Source organism: Rhinolophus ferrumequinum, chromosome 13 (assembly GCF_004115265.2).
Source record: "Rhinolophus ferrumequinum isolate MPI-CBG mRhiFer1 chromosome 13, mRhiFer1_v1.p, whole genome shotgun sequence".
Lineage (NCBI taxonomy): Eukaryota > Metazoa > Chordata > Mammalia > Chiroptera > Rhinolophidae > Rhinolophus > Rhinolophus ferrumequinum.
Genome location: NC_046296.1, coordinates 45,185,909 through 45,198,597, shown reverse-complemented (window position 1 = coordinate 45,198,597; position 12,689 = coordinate 45,185,909). Strand labels below are relative to the sequence as shown.

General features: G+C 32.6%; 1 protein-coding gene across 2 annotated transcripts in view; it reads right to left on the bottom strand.

Annotated features, from left to right (window-relative positions):
* Positions 1-331: 331 nt before the first annotated feature.
* HNRNPLL (heterogeneous nuclear ribonucleoprotein L like) overlaps positions 332-12,689 on the bottom strand; it is a 33,787-nt gene continuing 21,429 nt past the window's right edge. For both annotated transcript variants that reach the window (XM_033124997.1, XM_033124996.1), the window contains 6 exons: positions 8,494-8,711; positions 5,736-5,857; positions 5,135-5,336; positions 4,417-4,474; positions 4,229-4,327; positions 332-1,625 (listed from right to left, as the gene is read on the bottom strand). In XM_033124997.1, coding sequence (XP_032980888.1) covers positions 1,570-1,625; positions 4,229-4,327; positions 4,417-4,474; positions 5,135-5,336; positions 5,736-5,857; positions 8,494-8,711 — 755 coding nt within the window. In that variant the 3' untranslated portion in view covers positions 332-1,569. The remainder of the gene's footprint in view (positions 1,626-4,228; positions 4,328-4,416; positions 4,475-5,134; positions 5,337-5,735; positions 5,858-8,493; positions 8,712-12,689) is intronic.

Genomic DNA, 12,689 nt, shown 5'->3' with positions numbered 1-12,689 from the left:
TGCCTTTCTTTATGCTAAGATTCAAGATAAAGGTTTTACAAAAGATCTAAGTGGAACTTCGACATGCACATTTAACTAAAATCTCAAGATCACAAAACTGTTATTGCCAACTATAGACGTCAGTTATTTAGGAAGATGAAACCTATTCTCCCTTCTTTTAAAGATGAAAATAAAACGACTATACCTTGTTTCCCCGAAAATAAGACCGGGTCTTATATTAATTTTTGCTCCATTAGGACTTATTTTCAGAGGGTGTCTTATTTTTTCATGTACAACAATCTGCATTCATTCAATTACAGTCATGTCGTCCGGAACAGCGTCGCGACGTACGTACTAAATGCATCCGTCTGGCTGCGATCTGAACGGGGGCTTGTTTTTGGGGTAGGTCTTATTTTCAGGGAAACACGGTTATCAGTTTTCTATTATAAAAAAGCTATGAACTTGATAACAAGTGTGTTATAGTATCTTAATACTATGTGTCGTCCTTACATCTCACTTGCCTCTGTATGAGATATATTATTTTTTAATAAAAGGAAAAAAAACAGAACCACTGGGAGAAAGAATGTTTAATAAATGGTGTTGAAACAAATAGCTATCTGTTTGGAATAAAAATAAAATTAGATCCTTATACCTTGCACCATATAGAAAAATACATATATTACTGATGGATTTAAGAGTAAAAAATAAAAATGCAGTACCCAAAATTCTACATACAATTTTAGGGGATTCACAGACTCCCTAAAGACCATCTATAGATCTCAGATTATCTAAAAGAAAAACTGTTAATCATAACTTCTATTAAAATCTCAATGCCAAATACCAGATGTGTTTTCAAGGTCAAGTCACATGCAACCAATGAAAATGAACATATTAATTCATTGTTGTAACTTTATAAAACCTCCAAACTGGAATTAGAAACAGAGGCATGTCAATACAAATGGACAATGACTTAAAAAAAAAAAAACACAAACAAACCCCCACCAATTTAAATAAGTTTAAGTTCATACTGTACAAGTGTATCCGTATGTCTGTTAGCCTTCCAGAAATATAAAACCAACTAAACCTGTAGTACTTAAAATTTAATATGTGTAATGTTATTCTCAAACTTGATTAAAATACTTAATAAATACAAGTTATGTTTAATATGAATAACTGCAACATACTTAAACATCTAAACATATAATAGGAATTCTATAATATTAAAATGCAATACTTTCACCTGCATTAATCTCATACACAATGGAAAAATACTTGCAGATTAGCATTAAGAATGTGAATATATTTTCACTGTGGAAGAAAAATAATAAGATTAGAAATCATGTATTTGCATAATCTACAAGGAAGCTGTAGATAGTCTACATAGTGATATTCTATTTTAAAATGAAAACAATTCCATATGTAAGTTTACAACAAATTTACTCAAGGCAAAATATTTGATTATTACAGAACAGGATCTTAAGTCAAAGTAAGCAAGGCAACATTAGGTCAACCATTTTAGATTTTTTAAACGAAGTATAGCTTTAAAATGGTAATAAAGGTGAACATAAATTCTAACATGCTCTTCTCTTCTTATAAATGGGATGATGTAGAAAAGCAAAGTTTCAATGTGTAGGGATTGGAGCCATCTGTAAAATTTAAAAAACAAAGTTAATAGTTCATTTCATCAAACTTTCAAGATTATCCTCAATTAGCAAAGTAAATTATTTCACTTCTTTACAGTCTTAGAAGCAGGAATATAAAGACAGAAAATTTCTATGTAAGGGGAAGATTACTTTTGTTCATGTCTACTAGCAGGTAAGCTCCATGAAGCCAGGGACTTCGTCCATAGCTCTATTCCTACTGTTTTAAACATTTTCTAACACATAGAAGGCATTCAATTTTTTTTTTTTAGTGAATCAATCGTTACAGATAAATAGCATCAGGATTAAGCTTATGTCCATGCGCAAAGGTCACTTTGCAGAAAACATTACCAATGGTAATTCCTCTATAAAAACCAATTCAAAGATAGCTTTGGAAGTGAGACAAGACTGGAATGCACAGGAAGGATCAGTAAGCTGAAAAAGTTCCAGGAGATTAGTATTAAATCTCTGATCAAAAGGGAATATAAATTCTAAAAGTACTTTAAAAATATATGGGTATAATCCACAGAAATACTTCCATTTCATGCATTTTTCTTGAATTTTCAAGACCAAGCAGAAATAACTCTTCATCAATTGATTATGCAAAAAAAGCAATTCTGGTATCTTAATGTACCAGAAGTTTAGTATTCAAAACCATAGCTCCTTAAGGAAAAAAAGAATTGTATAAAGGAAAAAGCATATACATCAACAAGTATTTGTAAGAGACTGCAGAGGACTCCTAAAACTTAAAAAAAAAGACACTGCACACAGAGGATAAAACAACTGTACCTGTCTCAAAGGAGTCTATAATTCATATACTGTCTTGAATGTATCTCAAATATGCATATAATTTTAAAGACTTTTTAAACTTGCTATCAAAAATTAAGCCTGGCTCACTACTTAAAATTCACCTTTGTGACTAGAAGTAAACTGAGAAGTATTCCTACTTATTTAACTTTTTATTTAAAAAAACCCTTCAAACATACAAAAATAGAGCAGTATAATATAATGAGCGCTCACATATCTATCACCTCATTTCAATTGTCAGCATCTGGCAGTCTTATGTCAGCTACCTCCCCTCCACACAATTTGGGGCCTGGGATATTTTAAAGCAAACCCCAGATAGGTTTTTCCATCCATAAATCCTTCAGTGTTTATTTTTCTTTATTTTCTCAACTATCACCTAATAAAATTAATCATTTTTTCCCACTATTTAGAAAAATGAAGTTTTAACACTCCTTAGATCCAGAATCAAAGTAAATCGGCACAAAGTTTCGAAAGTTAAATACGTGAGTATGAGTGTACTTTGCACAGTTAAAAAAAAAAAAAAGCCATTTACCACAAGGGAGAGAATAAACAAAGAATGATAATTTCGTTTAATACAAATTAACACAAAATTGAAAGTCTGACAGTACTCAGGTTGCTAAGAGTGTTGGGCAATGGGCATGTTCATATATCACAGGCAGGAATGTAAACTGACGCAACCTTTTTAAAGGGCAAGCTAGCAAGATTTACTAAAATATAAGCCTTATGCTCTCCACTATTAGGAAACTGTCCTACAAATAGAAAAAATACAACTATAAGGATATCTATTACAGAAATAGAAAAAAAACAAACTGAAACAACCAGTGTTCATCAGTAAGGAAACGGTTAAATCAAATAAACTGTGCTACATCTCTAATATGAATAGCTATTCTGCAAATGCTTTAAGAAAGAAAAAGGTAGTTTTACATTGTGCTGACATAGAAATAGCTCCAAAATATATAAACAGCAAGGCACAAAACAGTATATACAGAAGAACCATTTTATGTAAGTTCTAAAATGCACCTATACATACACTGGGGGAGGAATAAAAGGAAGAGACAAAAGGTTAGAAGTGTACAAAGCTTTAACTTTCATTTTGTACTTTTATGTACTGTTTGAGTTTTTTAACCATATATATGTATTGCTTTCTTCTAAATAGAGCAACAGGAATTGTGGAAGCCAGCCAGCCTCCAAGATGGCCCCAATGATCCCTACCGGCTGGTATTCACGCTCTGTATAATGCCCTCCCACACTGTACCATGGTTGGTCTGTGTGACCACAAGAATACAATGTAAGTGATGGTATGTCACTTCCAATATTAGGTTATAGAAGACATTGTGGCTTCTGTTTTGGTCTTTTGCTCTCATCTCTCTTGGATCACTCACTCTGAAGGAAGCCAGCTACCATGAAATAGACAATGTAGCTTGACTGGGCCCACAAACAACCAGATGGGTGAGGTTGGAAGTGGATTTTCCAGCTCCCAGTCAAGACTAGAAATGACCGCAAACCCAGACAATAGCTTGACTACAACCTCATGAGAGAACCCAGCTAAACTGTACAGATTACTGATCTTCCATACATAGTAAGAGAATGTTTGCTGTTTTAAGGTGTTAAATGCTGTGATAATCTGTTACACAGCAATAGGTAATTAATAGGATTATGTGGGTTGTGGAATTTATATGCCTTTTTCCTTCATACTTCTCTTTCCTCCAAAATAAAACCCAACTCATTAAATGTTATTTTTAAATAATTGTCAATGTTTCTGATAGTAACTCCCATTGAATAATTATGACAACTATACTTACTTGGAACTCTTATCTGGTAGTGATTAAGTGCTGTAAGGGCTTCTACTGCATCAGTTTTACATTCCCACTCTAATAGCCCAGAAAGCGTTTTTGCAGAAGCTAAAACAAAAACAAAGAAACACAAATCCAGTTGTTATTTGCTTGTTATCAACTTAACCAGAAAATTTAAAAAGTAAATGTGCACTTACGTTTTGCATCAAACACTTTGTATTTGATGAATGTAAGAACTTCATGGTCATTACACAACTGTCAAAAAAAGGGAAAACTCCGTTAAAAAAAATACAGCCAAGATCATATTCCTAACTTTTTTTTTTAAGAAAGTAAACTTTATGGCAGCATTTGAGTTTTGAGTCTAGCATGAATAAACTAAACCAAGTATGTTTTTAGATTAACAAGCTGTTTGAGGAAATCAATTAAAAATAGTGATATTCTATAAACTACATAAATAATTTTACAATATGTGTTTTCTCGGAGTTGACCAGGATTTACTGGTTGACCACTAGGGAGTGGAGTTCCAGAAAATCAATTCCTTTCTGAAGCATTTCCCACAGTTAGGGAAAAAGGCAGGGATACATAAAATTTTTTATGGGTGAGAATTAAGAACACAGTAAAAATACTTTCTGAATGTAGGAGTAAGAGTACCTCATTCTAATTCCAACTCTCATAAAGATTGAGCCACAAACTCCAACTCTCATAAAGATTGAGCCACAAACCAACAAAAAATCAATGAATAATGGAGGCCAAAAAAGTATAAAGATCAAAAAATGAACTATATAAAATACCAAATAAATAAAATAATACTAATAACATCAAAAGCAGGTGAACAGAGCGAGACTTTAAAATGAGGCTAACGCATGACATTTTTAAAACAGAAACATTCTACACAAATTGTATTTCAGTGCCTACCTTTGTGAAGGTCTCCTCTGTGACACACAATGGAACATTGTAATAATGCAGCACACACGAGGGTGGTTGGATTATATTCTTAGATGCTTGGCCAGCACTTGTAAAGCGATTATTTTTGCTCATTGCAAAATCTTTGTAGCTACTTGTACCATCCTCCAGCTCAAATATTTGACTTGGAACAACTGAGTGTTGTTTAGATACACTAAATATTAGAAAGGAAAAAAGGTACAGAACATACCTTGTTAGACAAAAAGCGGCAAGTAGGTAGTCTCAAAATGTTAACATATATACCTGCATCAATCTTAACAAAAAAGGCATAGACATCAATTAGAAAGAAAAATCTATTAAATATGTTCTCATATTAAAAAACTTTACCATAAAAACATAACCATTTAAACATACTGTTGTATGATCATAAAACTAAAAACTAGGTATAGGTAAGCAAAATCTGAATTACATGACCCTAAAACTGTCTAAAATGACAACACTATAGCTAGTTTTCAGATGTGCCATCAGTTACATTAAAATACCCTGAAATTAAAGTTAATGTCTTTATAAAGATTTTTAAAATCTTTTTTAATTTACCACTTAAGATATTTACCAAACATTAAGTCTCTTCCCAAATAGTTTGACATTGTTAAGGTGTGTAACAGCTCTTTCTACAGCATATTCATCACCCATTTCTACCAGTGCTGTACCAGGAATGGTCTTCATAAATTTTACCTGTAAAGACAAAAATCCCCAAAAGATAACCATTTAATTCCCTTTTACAGTAACAGAATTTCTAAAAAAAAAAAAAAACAAAAACAATATGGTTTGAGTCGCTGACATCAAATACAGAAGATCACCTGAGATCTTAACTTTATTCAGCTGTTCTATTATTGCTCTTATCTCATATCAAAATTCAATAAAGTTAAAAAGACTATAATTCTATTGTATAGCACACTGAAGAAGAGCATAGGTTTACTCGGGCTCTGTAATTTATTAACTGTGTGATCCGGGGCAATTTACCTCACTTTTCTCAGTTTCAGACTTCCTTCCCTATGACATGGAGATAACAACACCTGACAGGACTCATCAATATTTATTCATTCAACAAATATTTATTAAGTGCCTAATGTTTTGATAAGCACTGCGCTAGGTACTGAGGATTTAATGGTGAACATAATAGACAACATGGTCTTCTTGAAGCTTATATTCTAGTAGGTAAGTTAGAAATGTGAAAGTCAGCAATAATTACCAAATATTCAGCATGCTGTTACAGTAATATACAAAATTCTATATAAGAAATAACACAAGATGGCCTTGAGACAGCACTGCCAGTAGGAAGGTTTGTGTAAGGTAGGGACAGTTTAAAAACTAGGCGATACTTCCCAAGTTTTTGTAACATCTTGGGCAGAGACCATATTATCCTCTTGTATTATTCCAATTTTAGTATAAAATGCTATAAAGGTTAGATGGGATAAAGCATGATAATCACTCGGCACAGTGCCTACCCCTGGGAAAGTCTGTAAATAGCTATTAAGTACCACTAATGTTCATGATACCTTGAACATACTTTCTTATCTGTTAACCTCAAAGGAATATTAGGAATGTATTTACACAACAAATACAACAACATAGCATTTATATCCATCATTGCAACTATCAACTTTAATGGGATATCCCAGAATTTTTGTACCACCTGTACTTGAACAAAACTCAGCAATAGCAGGACTTTTCAGTTTTATTTGAAATCAATTGTCTTCTTGTAGGCAAAATTTCTCTCTTGATTAAATCCAATAACATCCTACAAATCTAATAGTGACTAAATATATGTTAGGTTTGTAGTTCTTGTACTGGTAAATCTTTTTAAAAAGTTAGAAAAATTAACTACATATAGGTCTTTTAAGGATTATGATGACTTGAGTTTAATGTATCATAATATATCATTTAAAATGTTTAAAAATTTTTGAGATGTGAAATGAGAGAGATTAGAATTGTTCAAATAACATACAGAAGACAAGTTTTATTAGACAGTGATTTGGGTTTCTAAAATATGAGACAATTAGTCATAACACAAGACAAAGATCTACTAAAGATGTTGATTAAATTAATTGCCTGATCCTTTTTGTCTACAAATGTGAAAAGCACCAACAAAAAAGTACACTATGTAAAGAAAGTTAAAATATACATTAAAGCCCATTTAGTCATCAAGCATACAACTCTTAGACCTTAACTATATACCCAGTTGTAAGATAAATGTCTATGTGAAAAAAATCTGAACTAGTTTTCCCAATGTTGCTAAATCTGTCCTAGGTATGTATTCTTGGCTAGTTATATAAGTAGCAATATCCCATATGTTACTCCCTAGACCAAATGTGGAATTTTCTTTTTTTTTTTAATGTACTCAGTACTCAGTTATGTTGAGGAAATTCTTGTTTCAGAGATTTTTCTGAGTTGTTTCCTCAGATCAAGGAGGCTTTAGAATTAATGAAGTAAGAAGTAAGTACCAACTTTTCAAGCCATGTTCTCTCCCCACACACTTATAACTCACATGCTTGTACTTTCTTATTGTTGTGAAAGAACACTAAAATCACTTAAAACAGGAAAAATATCATTACTCCGGTAATGAATATCAAATTAGCAAGTGTATCAAACAATTGGTAATTTAAGACTACCAACCATTTCCCTAGTTAAATTTTCCATGATTCATTGAGATTATCAATGAACAAAACATCACAGATCTGGGGAAACCACAGAGTTATCTGGTAAAAATAAAGTTACAATTTTAAAGATCTTCAAAGTATGTAAAATTTAAATGTTTCACTACTTTTTAGCCTCTGGACAGAAAGTTTTGGACACATTCTATCAAAGTGAGTCAATTTCAAATACTAGTTGTGCTATAAAAGCACATTGTTCCTCAGGAGATACTTAGAACTCTAGCATTTGAGAAGCAAGTATATAAATCTAGAACTCGCCTAAAATTCATGACTTGTGGCCTAGCTCTGAGACATGTTGATGTATACCTAAGCTACATGCAAGTAACTGCTTGTTCAAATTCCACAGTTCAACATGTTAAATGCTAAAATAAAATCTCTTTAAAATGATTTAAAAATAGATAAAAGGTTTATGCCTATAATACTGTTGTAATTAATTAAATTACTATTTTAGACTTCCATTTACATTAGTTATTTAAAAAATATTTTTTGTACTAAAAACCTATACTGATCACTTACCAACAAAAAACAATTTCTGGAGTTCCTACTTAATGGAGTTTTAGCTTATGTGGTTCACTACTAAAAGAACTTCTTTGCTTCCTTTTCAGATTTTCCTACTATATATCTTAGCACAAGAAACTAATATAAAACAAAACTTACCTTTTCAATATTTCCATATAAGCAGAATAAATTGAAGACTCTTGAACAATTCATTTTTAGCTGATGTAATCCACTAACCATTACTACTGAACCAGAGGGATTTCCTCCATGCATGTAAGAGGAAGAAGCCTGTGGTAATGGATATGCAACAAGCTCAGGAGTATCTCGAGAGCCCATTCTGTAACGACTCGGCAAAGGCAATAATGGACCATGGGATCCTATAAAAATGATTAAGAAAAGAAAAAAGAAAGAAAACTCAATTTTAGCAAATACGCTACACCACACAAAAAAATAAACTCTTAATATAACTGGTTTGATTTATGTCCAAAAAAAACTCAAATGTGTGAATATTCAAATATAACCTGTGGGGATTAATAAAATCTGTATTTATTTGTACCAGATCTAATATTCATTGACCTGCACACATCAAGCTTTAAGTTTATATATTTAAAAAGGAGTAGTTCAACATAAAAAGGGGGTTTGGGCCACTGTATATAAATTATACCTCAAATTTTAAAAAATTACCTTCTGCCAACGTCTTTTGGAGTTTAATACAATAACACAGTGAAATCTAGAAAACTATCTCTATATAGATATAACAAAAAGAACATGTTTAGTTCCACTGAAAAGTTGTCTCCTTTTAAATAAATTTTACTATAATGTACTTTCAGGTTAGTATTTTATTCCAATTCTAATTTAGGTAACTAAAACCACAGATTTAGTTAATATCTCACCTATTCAGGTGTCATTATTCAGCAACCTCTATTTTTTGATACCACATCAAGAACCAGAAGAAAATGCCTGAGTATCTGAACCTGTTGTCAGAGAAACACACACAAATCTTTGTCTTATACTCATAATCCTTAAGAATCAACCTGCTAACTTTAGAGTAGTTCTACACAACTTTAATTTATCTGGTTTTCCCATCCACAACAGATTAGAAGTAACAAAGCTAGACTGATGGAGTAGGGAATGAGGGAGTTTGGAGACATTGTGATACTAAAAGTAGGCAGAAGGTACATTTATAGCAACAAGAAGAGAGGCGTCTCAGGAGAGGCAACTAAGCTGGAGACAGCTGGCTCAGAAATGTAAACCCACACATGTTAGGCGCTCCTGAGTCAGCAATTACAGGAGCATCCACTGGGATACACGCAAAGTCCTCCTGATGTGCAAGAAAACAATCCAAAATCCCAAGTCCTTTCCTTGTTTCTCAAGAAGTAAAGAGTATGTAATGCTACCGACTTTCTTTTTTATGTAAGACTAAGGGACACCTGTCAGCTACTAAGTGAATTACTAAGAACTTCTATATTTTAGTATCATAGCGTGCTATTAAGAGTTTATGTAGACTCCAATTCAGTATTCTAAACACAGCTGCCATTCTTAATAACACAGCACCACTAGCACTAAGCACATGCAAGTGGTTTGAATTCCTGCGATTTTATAGAGCAATACTTTATCAATGCATTGTCATCAGTGTTGCCCTAAATTGGTCAAGGTTTCAACTGCTCTTCTTGCTGGTAATTGGTAGTTTATCAAAACAATCATTATAGCTCATGGTGAATTGCTTGTTAGTAATTACACATATTTTGGCGTCTAATTTAAACTGTCATACGTACACTGAGGACATGTATCAATCATTATCCCTATTGTAAAAGTATACATACATAGTATATATACATATTATACTGCCCCCCCCAACTACCACCATTTGCTTGTACAGTAATGACACTTTACTATTATCACTAAATTTTCTTTTTCATGGAAAGTGGAAAGATATATGGTAGATGAGCAGTGGAAACCTTCCACTCTGCTTAAGTTGGCCAAGGTCCAAAATCTTTGAGATCCACTGCCATAGGTAACAATCAAATTCAGTACAAGAACATAACTGATGTTTTGTAATTATGACGTTGGGCCATCAGGATTACATTATGTTACCTATAGAATATAAATTGTTACCTATATTATTTAAGAAAATAAGAACAAACAGAAGTCTTTTAAAAACTTTCTATACTAAATGCAAAAAAGTTTTGGTGCTTAAAAAAACCAATGCTTCAGGTATTTTAAAAAAAATCACTTATATGGGAAAATGCTACATAATTGGCATTATTAACATTTTGAAGTCACTTCCCATCTTTGATACTCTAAAATCTTTGGTCCAGGAACTATATCCAAAGATGTTAGCAATTAATATACAAACTTTTCTAGGGCTCACAGCAAATGAATCTGTGTATTTACTTCTGCCATTTTTCAAGTATAAGGGCTTCTACCAGTTCATCTCAGAGGGCTGGGCTTCCCAAATTAAAAGTTAAAGAATTCTCAAAACATAGACTTATACTGCTATAATAAACTAAATAATAAATTTAATCTAATTCATTAAACCTTTTCCTTTTTTTTAAAGTTTATTGGGGTGACAACTGTTAGTAAAGTTACATAGGTTTCAAGTGTACAACTCTGTAATACATCATCTATACATCACATTGTGTGTTCACCACCTAGAGACAGTTCTCCTTCCATCACCATATATTGGATCCCCTTTACCCTCATCTACCACCCCCCTCCCTCATTAAACCTCTTCTATTCCCTCTGTCTCACAGACCATCATAAAGGAAAAGCCACACATGATATAACACAAAAATGCTAATAAACCTGTTTTTCTGAACTGCAGAACCTAAGGGATACAGCTGTGATTTGCAGAATTTGTAGTCAATATAACTAGTACCTGCTCTCATCTTCTTTGCCTTTTCCCCAATTTCCTCATCTTACTTCTATTTTCTACCTCTTTTTATGCATCTCTCTCTCTCCCCGTTCCTTTACACTATTTTGCTTACTTCCCTAGGAAAGTAGAACTATCCTCAGTTAAATGTTTCAATGGACATAGCTCAGAATGGACACCCTTACACAAACCCACCACAATCATTCCTTCTCAGAACTCTCCAGAGCCTGAAATACCCCTAATTAGCAACCATCACACCAAAAAATTCTGCACCTCCTCTCTAAGTAAGCTTACATTTTAAAATTTATACACACACACGAACACTCTAAATAAATTAGGGCATGAAACTGACAAGATTTTCAAAATATGCTTTTTAAAAATATAAAGCTCTTCGAGGGGCATATTAACATTTTTGTTTATACAGTTATTTAGTAAGATATATTTTATAAAGGAAGGCAAACCTGAAAACACACTGAGAAAACAGTCTGTGTCAACACTACTAAGGTAGAGTTTTTTGTCCTTCATTTATTCTTTCACAGACTTTTCTAGCCCACTTTGGCCATTTCTAGCCTTCAGTTGACTGACATGACATAATTATATATTCCACAACAACGCTACAAACTTGTGATTAGCAATTCTTTGGTAACCCTCCATTATGCAAAGCACAGTGGGCTCCAAGTAAGTGTTTCTTTACTGCAGGATCAGAACTATCTATATAACTACATTTACTATTTATAGTTAAAGAAACAACTAAGAAAAATGATCCAAGGAACACTCACTAAAATGACTGTAAGTAGTTAAGATTTTCATTCTATACCACACTTACTGTTATGACATAACAGATTATTTCAATCTTTTCTGCCATATAGACTACTATAGAAACTTAAACACATACACGCGCATGTGCGCGTATTTAATTGCTAGAGTTCAAAAAAAGACATTAGGGAATAAGCTAAAACTCACAGCTAAGAACGATCATCAAACATGTAGGCAATTTGAAAACATTTCAGAAAATAGGCAACACCAGGGGCTTTTCGATGATAAATGCCAACAGCACAAGATAGCGATTTCTATTTTCTACTACTTCAAATAGCATTGTATTTCAACTTTAAACCACAGAATAGGTGGGGTCAATAATTACTGCTTTTTGAAAACTAAAAAATATTTAAAACCACAGAACGTATAACCAGTTAAAAGTCTTATCAATAGCAATTCTCAACATTTACTTACAAGGGCAATAGTCTGATACCTAACTTTCTCCTGAGGAAGAATATTACTCTAGGTTTCATAATCTTATCAACATAGCAAACATGAAAACTAAAAAAGTTTTAATAGAGGAATTAAATACAAACAAATTTAACCAAAGCCAAAATAGCAACTGTAGAACAAAAATAATTAACAATCTAACCAGAAACATGTTTCCCTTTCAACAAATGCCACACGCTTTCTGCCTTATTACTCAAAACTCCTCTTTGCTCATAAT